Source organism: Sus scrofa, chromosome 13 (assembly GCF_054392235.1).
Source record: "Sus scrofa isolate SSC_HxYL_T2T_F1_AM1 chromosome 13, Sscrofa_HxYL_maternal_Yorkshire_Landrace_v2.0, whole genome shotgun sequence".
In the NCBI taxonomy this organism is placed as follows: Eukaryota; Metazoa; Chordata; class Mammalia; order Artiodactyla; family Suidae; genus Sus; species Sus scrofa.
This window is the reverse complement of record NC_139395.1, coordinates 160,998,688-161,013,827: the sequence shown is the minus strand read 5'-3', so window position 1 is coordinate 161,013,827 and position 15,140 is coordinate 160,998,688. Positions and strand designations below refer to the sequence as shown.

The window sequence follows — 15,140 nt, the reverse complement described above, 5'->3', positions numbered from 1 at the left end:
GGTTGATAAGTAATAAATCAATCATTGGAAACCTTACCTATTTGAAAAATGTAATTAAGGAGCTAGTCAACTCTCAAAGTAATATGCCAAGTACAGCTGAACCTTAAACAACGTGGGTTTGAACACAGGTCCACTTATACGTGCATTTTCTTCAGCAGTAAATACTACAGTACCACAGGATCCACAGTTGGTTGAATCCATGGATCTGGAACTGTGACTACGGAGGAACTGTGACTATGGAGGAACTGTGAATAGGAGGTCTAGCTATAAATTATACACGATTTTCCATTGTGTAGAGGGAGGTACCCCTAACTACCACATTGTTCAAGGGTCAACTGTAGGTGATTTCAATGTTTGCTCTGGCAACTGGCCAGGGGTAAGGGTGAGTGTGTAAAGAAGACAAGCAACAATACAGAGGAATCTTGTAACCCCCAGGGAGGAAAGTGTGGCAGCCACCAACACCCATGCACTGACAACTGGCATCCAGGCCATCTTTTGCATTTATGATGATCCACATTCTTACATTTTCATAAAGACTAATCTACTAAAAATACTAACTTTCCCTTTTATGTACAATTACTCAGTACATAAGCATTCTCTAATAGCTATTTGGTGAAGAAAGAGAATAGTGATTTTTTAATATTTAATCATGGAAGCACTGTCCATGCAACTCTAAGCAGAAACACTGACCAAATTGCTAGAAATTCTGAAGGAAGTTATTATACAAAAGAACCAGAATATTGTATGGATGTGTATATTGGCACTGGTGCTTTGTAACTGTACAAAAATGTCTATTCAAACTGACTTCAGCTTAAATGAATTTAGCATCTACCTCAAAGACTAATATTGGTCGAAAGTACAAATTTTAGGAGAAACTAAACATTTAGCATAGACTAGGTATTATACTACTTTAATTACTCATAGTCATTTTACTTGTTACACTGCTAGTAGAATTAAAAGGACAAGTGAATTTAATTATGTACCCTTTTCAGTAAATCTATGCATATTTATCAATACAATCAATATTTTTGAAGAGTCATGGCTCTTTAGGCATCCAAATGAAAGTGCCCTAAGGACCACCTGTTTAGCAAAGTGGGAAATTATTCTGCTTTTTATCTACAAAAAGTATATTAATTTTGGATTGTATCTTCATACCTGTGCTGCTTTTTTGTAGGAGTCTCATTCTCTGTCATTTCTGGCATGGTTACAGTGATAGGAACCTACAAGGCATAGAAGGAAGACATATCAGAAGGTCCAAAGTCATTCTAGTACCTTGAAGAAATTGATTAATGGCAATTTTTTTTGTTGCTGCTTTTTAGGACTGTTCCCGTGGCATATGGAGGTTCCCAGGTTAGGGGTCAAATCGTAGCTACAGGTGCTGGCCTACATCACGGCCACAACAACACCAGATCCAAGCTGCATCTGTGATCTACACCATAGCTCACAGCAATGCCGGATCCTTAACCCACTGAGAGAGGCCAGAGATCAAACCCACGTCCTCACGGATACCAGTCAGATTCGTTTCTGCTGCGCCATGGCAGGAACTCCCAATTAATAGCAACTTTGTTTGAATACCAAGACATTAAAAAATGAAAGTGACATCATGATAAAGTACTGGACTGGGTGTTATGGATAGAAAAAAAATGTACAAATACAGGGCAAAAAAATGTTATAACTAGCAGATGAAGAGCATGGTGAATGTCAAATGTGAATTATAACCAGAAAGTGACTGAAAAGATTAGAAGGGAGAAAGATCATTATAGACTTGGAAATCAAGAAAAACCCAAAGGGGATATAGAGGTGACCAAGTCCTGGAAAGACAGGTAAAACATACTTGAGTTGGGACAGTATGTCTTTGTCCATGATAACAAAATTTAAAACAATAGCCCTCCTCTCTGAACAAAGAAAAAACAAAAGTGACAAGTACAAAAACAAACATAATATTCCATATTATTCATTCATTCATTCACTCTTTTGCTAGGCTTCTTTCATTTCAACCTGCTAGAAGTCTTAAACATTATTTAATGATTTGAGAATAATTAAAATCTGAGTTCAAGTATGAAAATTCTATTTGTATTTAAAATACCATGGAGTTCCCGTCGTGGCTCAGTGGTCAACAAATCCCACTAGGAACCATGAGGTTGCAGGTTCGATCCCTGGCCTTGCTCAGTGGGTTAAGGATCTGGCGTTGCCGTGAGCTGTGGTGTAGATTGCAGACGTGGCTCAGATTCCGCGTTGCTGTGGCTCTGGTGTAGGCCGGCGGCTACAGCTCAGATTCAACCCCTAGCCTGGGAACCCCCATATGCCATGGGAGCGGCCCAGGAAATAGCAAAAAGACAAAAAAAAAAAAAAATCATGACACTAAAGAATACATGGTCTATAGGCAAATATACACCTATGCCAAAAAAAACCCTGAAAAAATACATTAAAATATTAATCATAGTTATATAAAGCCAAGAATATTATAGGAGTTCCTGTCATGGCTCATCAGTAACAACTCTAACTAGTATCCATGAGGATGTGGGTTCAATCCCTGGCCCCGCTCAGTGGGTTAAGGATCTGGCATTGCTGTGAGCTGTGGTATAGGTCACAGACGAGGCTCTGATCTGGTGTTGATGTGGCTGTGGTGTAGGCCAGCAGCAGCAGCTCTGATTCAACCCCTAGCCTGGGAAATCCCATATGCCATAGGTGTGGCATTATAAAATATAAGCAATTTCTTTTCTGATTTTCAAAAATTTTCTAATGGCAACTTTGATGTTTTTAAATCTCAGGGGCTGACGACAGTCTTTCAAAAGAGGTCTGTGAAGTTGGGATATCTGTTCTGATACACTGCAGGAAGCTGCAAGTGCAGTTTCCCATTTTCTCTCTAAGAGAAAAAGAAGGCAGCAAGTAGGGAATCTAAGTCAGCCTGCGTTTATTAAAATCTGGCTCTGCCATTTCCTAGAGGTCCTGGGCCAGTTATGTAACCTCGTAGAACCTCAGATGTTTCATCTATAAAATGGACCATAATCACAGTATCTAGATTATTGGGTTGTTTCGAAAAAGGAATGACGAAATAATGCAGGGAAAGCACAATAGCATGGCACCTAGCAGTAACAGGAATTCAGTCGACATTAGTTATAAATATTAACGAGGTATTTCAGGTAAAGGTTTTGGCTCCAGAAAGGAAGGAAGGTCCTGAAAAAGACATAGCAGATATAAACTAGCTGTTGTCAGACAAGTACTGACTGAGAGCAGCCCGAGGAGAAATATGTACTCTAGACCTATTTCCAGCAGCTTATTCCATCTTTTTCCTTACATGTACGAAAGTCTGTATCAGCGTAAAAGCAAGGAGGTCACATTAGATAACCACAGTAGGACAATGTGGGCCATGTGAGTAAACACATCCGTCTCTGTCACCTTTCTCACCCAAGGGTTTGCAGAATTTCTTCACTTCTGATTCCTGGCTTCCAGTGCCTCCTGTTTCTGATCCAAATCTATCATCTTCTATCAGAAGATGGTCTATAAGCTATGTTTTCTTCTTACTACACAAGAGAAAAAAAAATCAGTGAATGTTTATAGGTTTCCATTAGCAGCAAGTAAAACAAGGACTAGCAACTTAAGGCAGGCAAGCATATAGGGTGATCCTGAATTCTCCCCACTTCTTGAAAGCTAATGAACCTAGCTGCTTTCAAAAGTCACCTCCGATCCTACTGTACAGCACAGGGAAATGTGTGTGATTGGGTCACTTTGCTGTTCAGCAGAAGTTGACAAAACATTGTCAATCAACTATAATAATTTAAAAAAAAGTTACTTCCCAGTGGGCTACGCATGCTCCACCCCCACAAAGACGGTTGTGTTGCAGCCACAGGATGGTCTCCAGGAGGCTATTCTCTCCTTTCTTATGAACATTCACTGTCCCTTAGATTTTCCTGGTCCTCGGCCTAGCTCTTAAGCTAATTGTCCTCAATTCTAAAATTATCTTTCCTTCAATCTCCTACTTCTCCATTCCCTCTGGTGAGAGGGGCTAAAACTTACTCTAGGACCTCCACTAAGGCACTAGGAACACAGCCTTCAGATCTGTGCATTGTATGTGCCCTAAAAAAGTGAAGATTTGGGGGCTTCTTTCCAGACAAATGAGAAGTGCTAGGTAGGCCCCAGGAATTTGTATTTTCAACAAAGTCTCTGGGTGATTCTTTTCTTTTTCTCTTTTTCTTCTTCCTTTTTTTTTTGTCCCCCCCCCCCAAAAAAAAAAAAGGTTTGAGAAACTGAGCTCTGCTTTACGGCAATGTTTCCAAACATTCCTGATAATAAGAACTATCTGAAAGTACTATTTTAAAAAAATATATTCTTGGAGTTCCCTTTGTGATGCAGTGGAAACGAATCCAACTAGTATCCATGAGGATCGGTGTTCAATCCCTGGCCTCGCTCAGTGGGTTAAGGATCCCGTGTTGCCGTGAGCTGTGGTGCAGGCCACAGACGTGCCTTAGATCTGGCGTTGCTGTGGCTGTGGTGTAGGCCAGTGGCCACAGCTCTGATTCAGTCCCTAGCCTTGGTAACCTCCATATGCCACGGGGGCAGCGCTAAAAAAGCAAAAAAAAAAAAAAAAAAAGCCTATTCTCTGCCCATCCCAGCCAGACCCCACTGAGTCAGTCTCTAAGGAAGGGGTCTGAAATTGAATTAAGTGCCCCCACGTGGTTCTTATCAGGACAATTTGGAAGCTCAGGCAGGTATCTTTTTCTTTTTTCTTTTTTTTTTTTTTTTGGTCTTTTTGCTATTTCTTGGGCCACTCCCACGGCATATGGAGGTTCCCAGGCTAGGGGTCGAATCGGAGCTGCAGCCACCGGCCTACGCCAGAGCCACACCAACACGGGATCCGAGCCGCGTCTGCGACCTACACCACAGCTCACGGCAACGCCGGATCGTTAACCCACTGAGCAAGGGCAGGCCCCCAACCCGAAACCTCATGGTTCCTAGTCGGATTCGTTAACTACTGCGCCACGACGGGAACTCCTCAGGCAGGTATCTTTAACTACTAAAATTTCAGGCACCTGACCAATATTCGACAGTAACAGAGACTGTTTGGGATGTAGCAAGCGTTGACCAGATAAATTTACCTAAACCAGTAACGTCAGCTTTGCCTTGCACCCAGATGAGTCAGCATTTGGTCATCGGTATCACAGTTCCAATTGTTTCCATATAGCACTTTTGAAAGTGTACAGATTCACATTATAATTACGATATATGAAGTAAAAGTTTTAATTTTTTAAACATCTATAATCTTAAAGTAAATGACACTAGAGACCTATCACATAAGTAAACATATTCAATAAATTGCACTGGGATGAAAGCCAGCAGTTTACTGAAAGAGGAATACAACTACAAATCAGAATCATTCCATTCACCAAATGTCACTATAAATATCCATCTTAAAGAACATTTTAACCAATTCAATTAATATAATTCAATGCAAGATTATTTCCATGTCCAATTCCTCCTGATTTTAAAATTGCATTCCTAATGCTGAAAAAGAACATACACTGGAATAAAGAACTATATAATACTGTCATAAATCCTTGTCCACTTATTAATTAACCTACTAATAAGGAAATGACATTTTTAATACAGTATTTCTATAACTAAATACAAATATAACCTTTAAAATATTTAAAGTGCCCTGAATTTTTAAAGAAAATTGTCAAAATGTTACATTAGTAATCTATGAATTATTATTTCTCATGGTAGGAAAAAGTCATTTCTGAAATTAGTCAAACCCAGTGGTTCTCAAAGTGTGGCCTTCAGATTACTTGCATCAAAACCACATATTTTAAAACTTTTTTCCCCTGCATATAAAACTTACATATTAGTAAAATGCAGAAATTTTAGTGTAACATTCAATGAGTTTTGACAAATCTCATTTGGCATACATCTATGGGACACAACCCCTATCTAAGTACAGAACATTATTAATCATCAGAGGAAGTTCTCTCATGACCCTTCCTAATAAATCCCTTCCCCTCCTCCCACAGAGGCAACCAATGTTTTTATTTTTTCACCACAGAACTTTATAATGTACTAATTGAGAATTCTACTGCATCAAGCTTTCATTCAACATGTTTTTGAAATTCATTTGTACTCCCCCCACACACACATTTTTTAGGGCTTCACCTGAAGGATACGTAAGTTCTCATGCTAGGAGTCGAATCAGAGCTGCAGTTGCTGGCCTACTCCACAGCCACAGCTATGCCAGATCTGAGCCACATCTGCAACCTACGCCACAGCTTGCAACAACGCTGGATCCTTAACCTACTGAGCAAGGCCAGGGATCAAACCTGCATCCTCATGGATACTACTCTGGTTCATTACCAATGAGCCACAATGGGAACGCTTGCAGGTTTTTTCCTTTTGACTTCTAAGTATAAATATATAATTGCATGTGAATTTATAACTCAGTTTGTTTTTTCATTTTCTGTTGATAGACGCCTGGACTGTTTCCACGTTTGGGCTACTACAAATAAAGCTTCTACCCAAGAACACTGTTGTGTAAGTCCCTTTGTGGATATAATCTTTCATTTATCTTGGGTAAATACCTATAAGTAGAATTGCTTATCATCTACCCTAAAGTTCCACTCCTAGGTACTTACCCAAGAGAAATGAAAGACTATATCCACAAAAAGACTTATATATGAACATTTATCACACTTTCCTCAGAGTAACATTACCATTTTTGCACCCCTCACAAAGTAGAAGAGTACTGGTCGCTCCATAGCCTCACCAACATTGGGTTTTTTCAGCCGACTAATTTTAGCCATGCTGTTGCGTATATAGCAGTACCCAGGTATCTCACTATAGTTTAATTTTCACTTCGTGATGACTAATCACACTGAATGCTTTTTATGTGTATATTAAGCCATTTGTAGATCTTCTTCTATCTCTTCATATCTTTTACTAGTTATTAAATTGGATTGTCTTTTATTATTGATTTATAGGAAGTCTATATACTGAGTTATTGATATCTTCTGGATATATGTCCTTGGAAATACATTTTGCAAATACTTCTCCCATTAAATGTCTTGTCTATGCATCTTCTTAATTGTGTCTTCAGTGAGCAAAAGTTCTTGATGAAATACAGCATTAATTTTTCTTACCAATTTTTTCTTTTATAATTATTTCTTTTTATGTTCTGTCCAAAAAACCTTTACCTACCCAGAAGATATGGTTCTAGACCTTTGCATCTGGCTCCTAAACTGCTGAAAAACGATGTCTGGTTGGGACTTGTTGCTCTACACAGACATTCAGTGGCCATGTAGAGAACAGATGTACATCGTTGTATCAAATGTGAACCACTCTCTTTTTTCATGGTGGATGTGATTCTGTCCTAGCTCAGGAACAGAGCTATGGTTACTTCTCCCATGGTTACTTCTAGAAGGTTATTATATATTAATATATAATATGTTATACTATAACTGGCATACTTAATTATTAAAATTAATATTTAATAATTGATGATATTAATACTAGATGTCTTGTGTTATATAATTATTATATGTTATATGTATCATTATTTTAATATTTTATTGTATATATTTTATTTAAAATATTTTAATATTTTAGTATCATGTATATTATAGTATATATTAATGCTGTATAATCATATTATATATATAACAATATATAATATAATTAACATAACATTAATTTAATATAAATATAATGTAATAGTTTATATAATATTAAGGTCAATGATCCATATTATTATGGCACGAGGTAGGAGTTCCTTTCATATGGATATTTAATTGTTCCAATACCATTTGTTGGAAAGATTTCCTTCTTTCAATAGCATCTCTGTTAAATATCAAATATCCACGTAAGTGCAGTTCTATTTCTAGGCTCCATATTCTGCTGCTCAATATTATGATCTATCCTATGCTATTACCATACAGTCTTGCTCAAGCATACATTTAAAATATAGATTTCAAAGTTCCAGTTGTGGCTCAGTGATAAAGAACCTGACTAGTATCCACAAGAATGTGGGTTCAATCCCTGGCCTCGCTCAGAAGGATCTGGCATTGCTGTGAGCTGTGGTATAGGTTGTAGATGCAGCTCAGATCCCACATTGCTATGGCTGTGGTGTAGGCTGGCAGCTACAGCTCCAATTTGACCTCTAGCCTGGGAATTTCTGTATGCCACAGGTGTGGTCCTAAAAAAGTAATATATATTCTGACACCCCACTCCAGGCCTAATGAATCAGAATCATGAGAGGAAGAGGTCCAGGAATATATAGTTCCTTCCTCTAAAACTGACACAATTGATGAGCGCACAGATTAGGGCCCACATCAAAGACCAGTGAACTTGGAATTAAGAAACCTGAGCTCTACCTCTAGATTTGCTACTCAATAGCTAGATTTTACTTTATTTACCAAAAGCTAGGGCCTAAGTTTCTGCATACATAAAAGAAAAGGGTAGGTCTAGACTCAACCATTTAAGTAGGATTGAGCACCTACACTGCCTAGGAATTACAGAAATAATGATGAATACAATCTACATTAGAGCTTTCAAAAAAAAACTTCAGGCAGTGGGAGCTGCACTGTTCATATGGTCATCACCAGTCATATGTGGCTATGAAGTACTTGAAATGGGGCTAGTGAGACTATGGAATTAAATTTTAATTTTATATAATTTTAAGTAATTTAAATAGTTACTTGTAGCTAGTGGCTACTATACTGGACAGGGAACAGAAAAAATAAGTAAAAACATGAATTAATTAATGTCAATTTCCTGGTTTTGGTATTTCCTACAGTTATAAAAGATGTCACCTTCAGGGGAAGCAGGGTGAAGAGCACATGGACTCTTTGCACTATCTTTGTATCTTCCTTTAAGTCTATAATTATTTTTAAAATAAAAAGGTTTTTTTTTAGGAGTTCCCACTGTGGCACAACAGGTTCGGTGGTGTCTTGGGAGCGCTGGGATGCAGGTTCAATCCCCAGCCTGAGTTAAGGATCCAGCGTTGCCGCAGCTGTGGTATAGTTTGCAACTCAGATCTGATCCCTGGTCCGGGAACTCCATATGCTGTGGGGTGGCCAAAAAATAAAAGAAAAATTTTAAAGTCAGTTTAAAAATGGGTAAGTGTGGAGTTCCCATCGTGGCGCGGTGGTTAACGAATCCGACTAGGAACCATGAGGTCGCGGGTTCGGTCCCTGCCCTTGCTCAGTGGGTTAACGATCCGGCGTTGCCGTGAGCTGTGGTGTAGGTTGCAGACGCGGCTCGGATCCCGCATTGCTGTGGCTCTGGTGTAGGCCGGTGGCTACAGCTCCGATTAGACCCCTAGCCTGGGAACCTCCATATGCCGCGGGAGTGGCCCAAGAAATAGCAACAACAACAACAACAACAACAAAAGACAAAAAGACAAAAGACAAAAAAAAAAAAAAAAAAAAGGGTAAGTGTTGGGAGTTCCTGTTGTGGCTCAGTGGTATCAAACCAGACTAATATCCGTGAGGATGCAGGTTTGATCCCTGGCCTCACTCAGTGGATTAAAGATCCCATCTTGCTGTGGCTGTGGTGTAGGCCAGCAGCTTCAGCTCTGATTCGATCCCTAACATGGGAACTTCCATATGCCGCATGTATGGCTCTGAAAAAAAAAAAAAAAGGTAAGTGTGACCTAAGTGATTTATTAATAAAACGGCATATGAGAAAAAAGCATCAAGCATGTTTCTTGTGGTACCCAAAGAAAGCTAGGTCTTGGAGAATATATAAGATTTTGCCAGCTGGAGTTAGGAAAAAGAAGCAGAGAAAAGAGCAATTGCAAAAGCGGTGAAACAAGAGCAGTCTGAAGACTGCAAGGGGGTGGGAGAAGTAGAAAGAGAACTTGGACAGACTGTATAGGAACTTTCTATGCCTAGTGAATGTGTTCAGATTTTATCTTAAGACCAGTGATTCTCAAGTAGTAATCCTCAGAAACTAGAACTGGCCTGAAGTAAAATGAAATCCCCCTGGTCTAACAGTAAAATGGAAAAAAGGACAATGTAGTTAGGATTTTTTCCTTTTTTATTGACTTATATACATAAGTCACTAACTTAAGTTCACAGCTCTGTGCATTTTTACACATGAATACACCTGTGTAACCACCACTCAAATCAAGATATAGAACATTACCAGTATCTCAAAAGGCTCTCTTGAGGTCCCTGCCACTAAGTGCCTTGAAGTTTCTTTTAAAAATATATATTCAAAAAAGAACATATATTTCTAAAGAAAACATTCAAATGACCAGCAGGCACATGAAAAGATGCTCAACATTATCAATCATTAGGGAAATGCAAATCAAAACCACAATGGGATCTGACTTCACACCTGTTAGAATGGCTATCATCAAAAAGTCAAAAGGTAAGTGTTGGCAAGGATGTGGAGAAAAGGGCATCCTTATACACTGTTGGTGGGAATGTAAACTGGTACAGCCATTATAAAATTAAAAACAGAACTACCATATGTTCCAGCAATCACACTTCTGGGTATATACCCAAAAGAAAGAAATCACTATCTTGAGGATGTATCTGAACTCCCATTCATTGCAGTATCATTCACAGTAGCCAAGATATGGCAACAAGCTAAGTGTCCATTGACAAATAAGTGGGTAAAGAAAATATTCTACTATGTGTCATTTTGTATACTGTATGTGAGGTAGGTAGGTAGATAGATAGATAAAGTTCAACCTTAAAAAAAAAAATGTTGCAACAAAAAAAAAAAAAAAAAAAGGAAATCCTCACATTTGTGGCGATATGGATCAGCCTGGCTACACATAAATACAGTTTTAAAATGTGATCTATTTCTTTTCTTTTTTTTTCTTTTCTTTTTTTTTTTTTTTTTTTTTTTTTTTTGTCTTTCTGCCTCTTCTAGGGCCGCTCCTGGAGGTTCCCAGGCTAGGGGTCTAATCAGAGCTGTAGCCACCGGCCTACACCAGAGCCACAGCAATGCGGGATCCGAGCCGCATCTGCAACCTACACCACAGCTCATAGCAATGCCAGATCCTTAACCCACTGAGCAAGGCCAGGGATCGAACCTGCAACCTCATGGCTCCCAGTCTGATTCGTTAACCACTGAGCCACAACGGGAGCTCCATGTTCTATTCCCTTATATGAGATATCTAGTAAATCCTTAGTCCTCTCCAGTCAAAATGACTTACCCTACTGAACTAGAATATGATTCATGGAAATCATAACACAACTAAGCATAAATTCCTGGCCTGGGTCATAGCCATTAAAATGTTAGGCCATAAGCAAAGTTATGTTTTGTTTTTCACTTAAGGTGATCATTTCTCCATGTCATTAGATATTCAAAATTGTGATTTCAGCACTTGTGTTTAATATTTTGGACATATGTACTCTATGATTTTATTTAGTGCTTTGAGGTATCTTGGCTCACTGTGTTTTGCTAGATGAGCAAAGATTTGCGTTATCTTCTTGTGTTTAATATCTTGGATATATGTACTCTATGATTTTATTTAGTGCTTTGAGGTATCTTGGCTCATTGCGTTTTGCTAGATTGCTAGATTTGCATTATCTTCTCCAACATTTTAGGTAAATAACCCTCTTCTTGGGATGTCCTATTACCTGGACCACCTGGTTCAATTAATTAAATCTTGAAATCTGGCATATCTGTTTTATTGTGCAAGAATAGCACAGGGGTGCTGTGCTTTTCACACCCAAAAGAACCCTTCCTCTAAACATTTGGTTTCAGCAGCTGCTTGAGGAGCTGTTTATGAGTGTGCTGTGTTGTCTTCTGTTTTGTGTAACTGCTATCAGAAGTTATAATTTCCTTTGCCATTAAGGAAATATTACATCCTTTAACAACGTCTGATAGCTCCTTCCTGTCAAGAACATCACCATCATGTTGGGTGAAATCACTTACAGAGGTTTCATAAATGCCAGCCTTGAGATGATTTGCATGTATAAGAATAAGAAATAGCAAAGTCCTCAGGAGTTCCTATGGTGCCTCAGTAGTAACAAACCAGCTAGTATCCATGAGGATGTGGGTTCGATTCCTGACCTTGCTCATTCGGTTAAGGATCTGGCATTGCCATGAGCTGTGGTGTAGGTCGCAGATGCAGCTTGAATTTGGCATTGCAATATCTCCTATCCAACCCCTAGCCTGGGACTTCTACATGCCTCAGGTGCAGCCCTAAAAAGAAAAAAGGAAAAAAAAAAAAGCTAAGTCCTACCTTTTTTCTTTTTTTTTTTCTTTTTTTTTTTTTTTTTTTTGGCTTTTTAGGGCTGCACTCTCAGCATACTGAAGTTGCTGATCCCAGGCTAGGGGTCAAATCAGAGCTGCTGCTGCAGGCCTATAGCTGAGTCAAACTATATCTTGAGAAATAAAAATAAACCAAGGGCATAGTAATTTGCTGAATGCAGTTTTAAATTTTTATTTTTAAGCTACACAAGTAACCTGTTTATATAAAAAATTAGTTTTTATTGAGATATAATTGATATATAACATTATATTAGTTTTAGGTATATAACAATGATTTGATATTTGTATATATTGCAAATTGCTCACAATACATCTAGTTAATTAATATGCATCACCACTGAGAGATACAAAATTTTTTTCTTTGATGAGAACTTTTAATATCTACTCTCTTAGCAACTTCAAATATTCAACAGTATTTTTAAGTACAATATTATTTTAAAAATCATTTTTGAAGAGTACAGAAATATATAAAGTTATATGGAAAAGTTACTTATCTCTATAATCACACTCTTCAGGAATAGCCACTGTAAGCAGTTTGGCATTTTTTAGGTCTTTTCCTTGCTCTTGCCCATTCAAACTACAAATACTTCTGGCCCAAAAGTTATATCATAATTAAATTCAAAGAAAATTCCATGCTTTAGGCTTTTTTTTTTTTAATTCAGTTGCAAAAATAACCCCTGCTCTTTGTAGAAGTTTTAAACAGCATAGATGTATATGAAGTACGACTGTCCCTCTGCTTTTAACAGTGTGATAGTATCAATTCCAAATATTTTTCCTATGTATGTCCAAGCAATTACTTATGCACATATTAGTAACTGTTATATTGAAAGGGCAGGACACACAAAATGAAAATAGTAAAAAATACCTTCCCATCCCAATTCAAATCTCCTCTGTGGGGTGATCCCGCTCCTTGGATAAAATTTAGGGCAGATCCCATGACTTACTGGTCACAGTTCCATAATAAAAACCTCTAGTCATTTCTAGTCACAAAACAATCCATGGGGAATATATCAACACAGTTTCTTTAATGTGGGCAATGCCTTCCCCCACACAATCTCTTGCACTCTCTCCTTACCTCCCAACTTCTGCCTCTGTCCTTACAGCTGCAGTCTCTTTCTGCTGAGGTGTCCTTGCCCATCATGAGGCCTATGGCACACTGTCCAGACCAGCTCCCTCCTGATATAATGTGGACCCATATCTGGTCCACGAAACACACACTTCTTTAATGCAGAAACTCCTAGAAATTTACCTGCAATATATTCATGTGTGTGCCAAAGGCATGTACTGAAGGATATTCAAGTAGCAAAAGATAAGGAAAGACTCATCAAAAGGAGATTGATTAGATTTGTCACAGTATTATGCTGAACTATCTGAAAGTGCCCATATTTGATATTCTCTGCTTCTAGAAACTGCAGTTTCAGATGGTTCAATCTAAAAGATCTACCCATACAATGTACTTATATGTACTGGTAGTCAAATATATATTTATTTGTTATGGGCTGTATTGTATCTCCCAAATTCACATATTGAACTCCTAACCCTCAATACTTCAGAACGTGACTGTATTTAAGGATGGAACATTTAGAGAGATAATTAAGTTAAAATGGGGTCACTGGGGTAGGCCCTAATCCAAGATTGTTGTCCTTATAAGAAAAAGAGATTAGAACACAGATCATACAAACAGAAGGATGACCACGCGATGATACAGCAAGAAAGCAACCATCTCCAAGCCAAGAAGAAGCTTCAGTAGAAACTCAACCTGCTGATACCTTGATCTTACATTTTCAAGAACTTTAAGAAAATTAATTTTTCTTGTGTAAGCCATCCAATCTGTGTGTTTTGTTATGGCAGCCCTAGCAAATATATTTATATTTTTATATATTATATATATATATAAATAATTGCTTAATTTTCATCTCCTTGATGACTAGTGAGGCTGAACACCCTTCTACATGTTATGAATCATTTATATTTATTTTTCTATAATTTGCATGTTTTTATTATCTTGGCTTTTTCTCCTTGTAATTTCAACTTTTATATCCTCTTCAAACTGAGTTAAAGTAGAAAGTTTCCAAGTAGTTATATTTCTTCTTTTTTAGTTCCCTTTTTGTTAACTGTGTGAAAGTATGCGTGTGTGTGTGTGTGTGTGTGTGTGAACTGTCTCCCTGCATTACGACTGGCAAGTAATAATTTTCAGTTTTCAGAATTTGAGATTTTCTTTGTAGCCCCATTACATGATATACTTTTAAGTGTTATATGAGTATTTGAGAAGAGTGTGTGTTTTTAGCTCCTTAGGTATAAAGTTTTATCAACTATTTTTAAATTAAGTGTTTGTAAGCTGGAATTAAACTTTGATAACGAATTACTGTACATTTTTTTCCATTCAACATTTGCCTAAAGTGTGGTATTGTGTATTTTATTTTTAACCTTTCTGCATTATTTTGTTTATATTTGTCCAAAATAACACACATCTGGAGACATGTTTCTACACAATTTAAGTGACTTAAAAAAAGAGAATATATTACAGTCACGTTTATTGTAACTATGGCTAGATTTAGTTATATTTTGATTTCTCTTTCTTCCCTTTCCACTGTTTTCACTTTTCCTAGGCTGATTTTTTGTTTCTCTTTATTTTCCTCAATATATTTTTTTTCCTCTTATACCTATTCTACTCGTAAACATCCTTAACAATTTTAAGAAACATACTGTAATGGACATTTGTTATATATTTCTCCACGTCATGAAATGTCTTAGTTTTCACTTAGGTACGTAACCCCTCCACACCCAACCCAGTCCTTGTGCTTCAGCAGTAGGCCCCAGCAGGTCTTGGCAAATGATTTTTTTCTGACCACAGTAGTTGGTCTCAGACTGGTCCAATTAAAGCAAAGTTCAGGACTTTTCCTTGATGATGTGGGTAGCTA

The 15,140-nt window shown here is 37.7% G+C and overlaps 1 protein-coding gene across 9 annotated transcripts in view; it reads right to left on the bottom strand.

Moving 5' to 3' along the window:
* Positions 1–15,140, bottom strand: part of USF3 (upstream transcription factor family member 3) — a 56,881-nt gene that overhangs the window by 28,486 nt on the left and 13,255 nt on the right. For 4 of the 9 annotated variants that reach the window (XM_013982422.3, XM_005670202.4, XM_084986786.1 and 1 more), the window contains exons 2-3: positions 3,409–3,524; positions 1,156–1,220 (exon numbers count right to left, since the gene is read on the bottom strand). Coding sequence is in view for 4 of the 9 variants with exons in the window: in XM_005670202.4 (XP_005670259.3) it covers positions 1,156–1,202 (47 nt within the window). In the remaining 5 variants the exon portion in view is untranslated. 9 annotated transcript variants of the gene reach the window in all.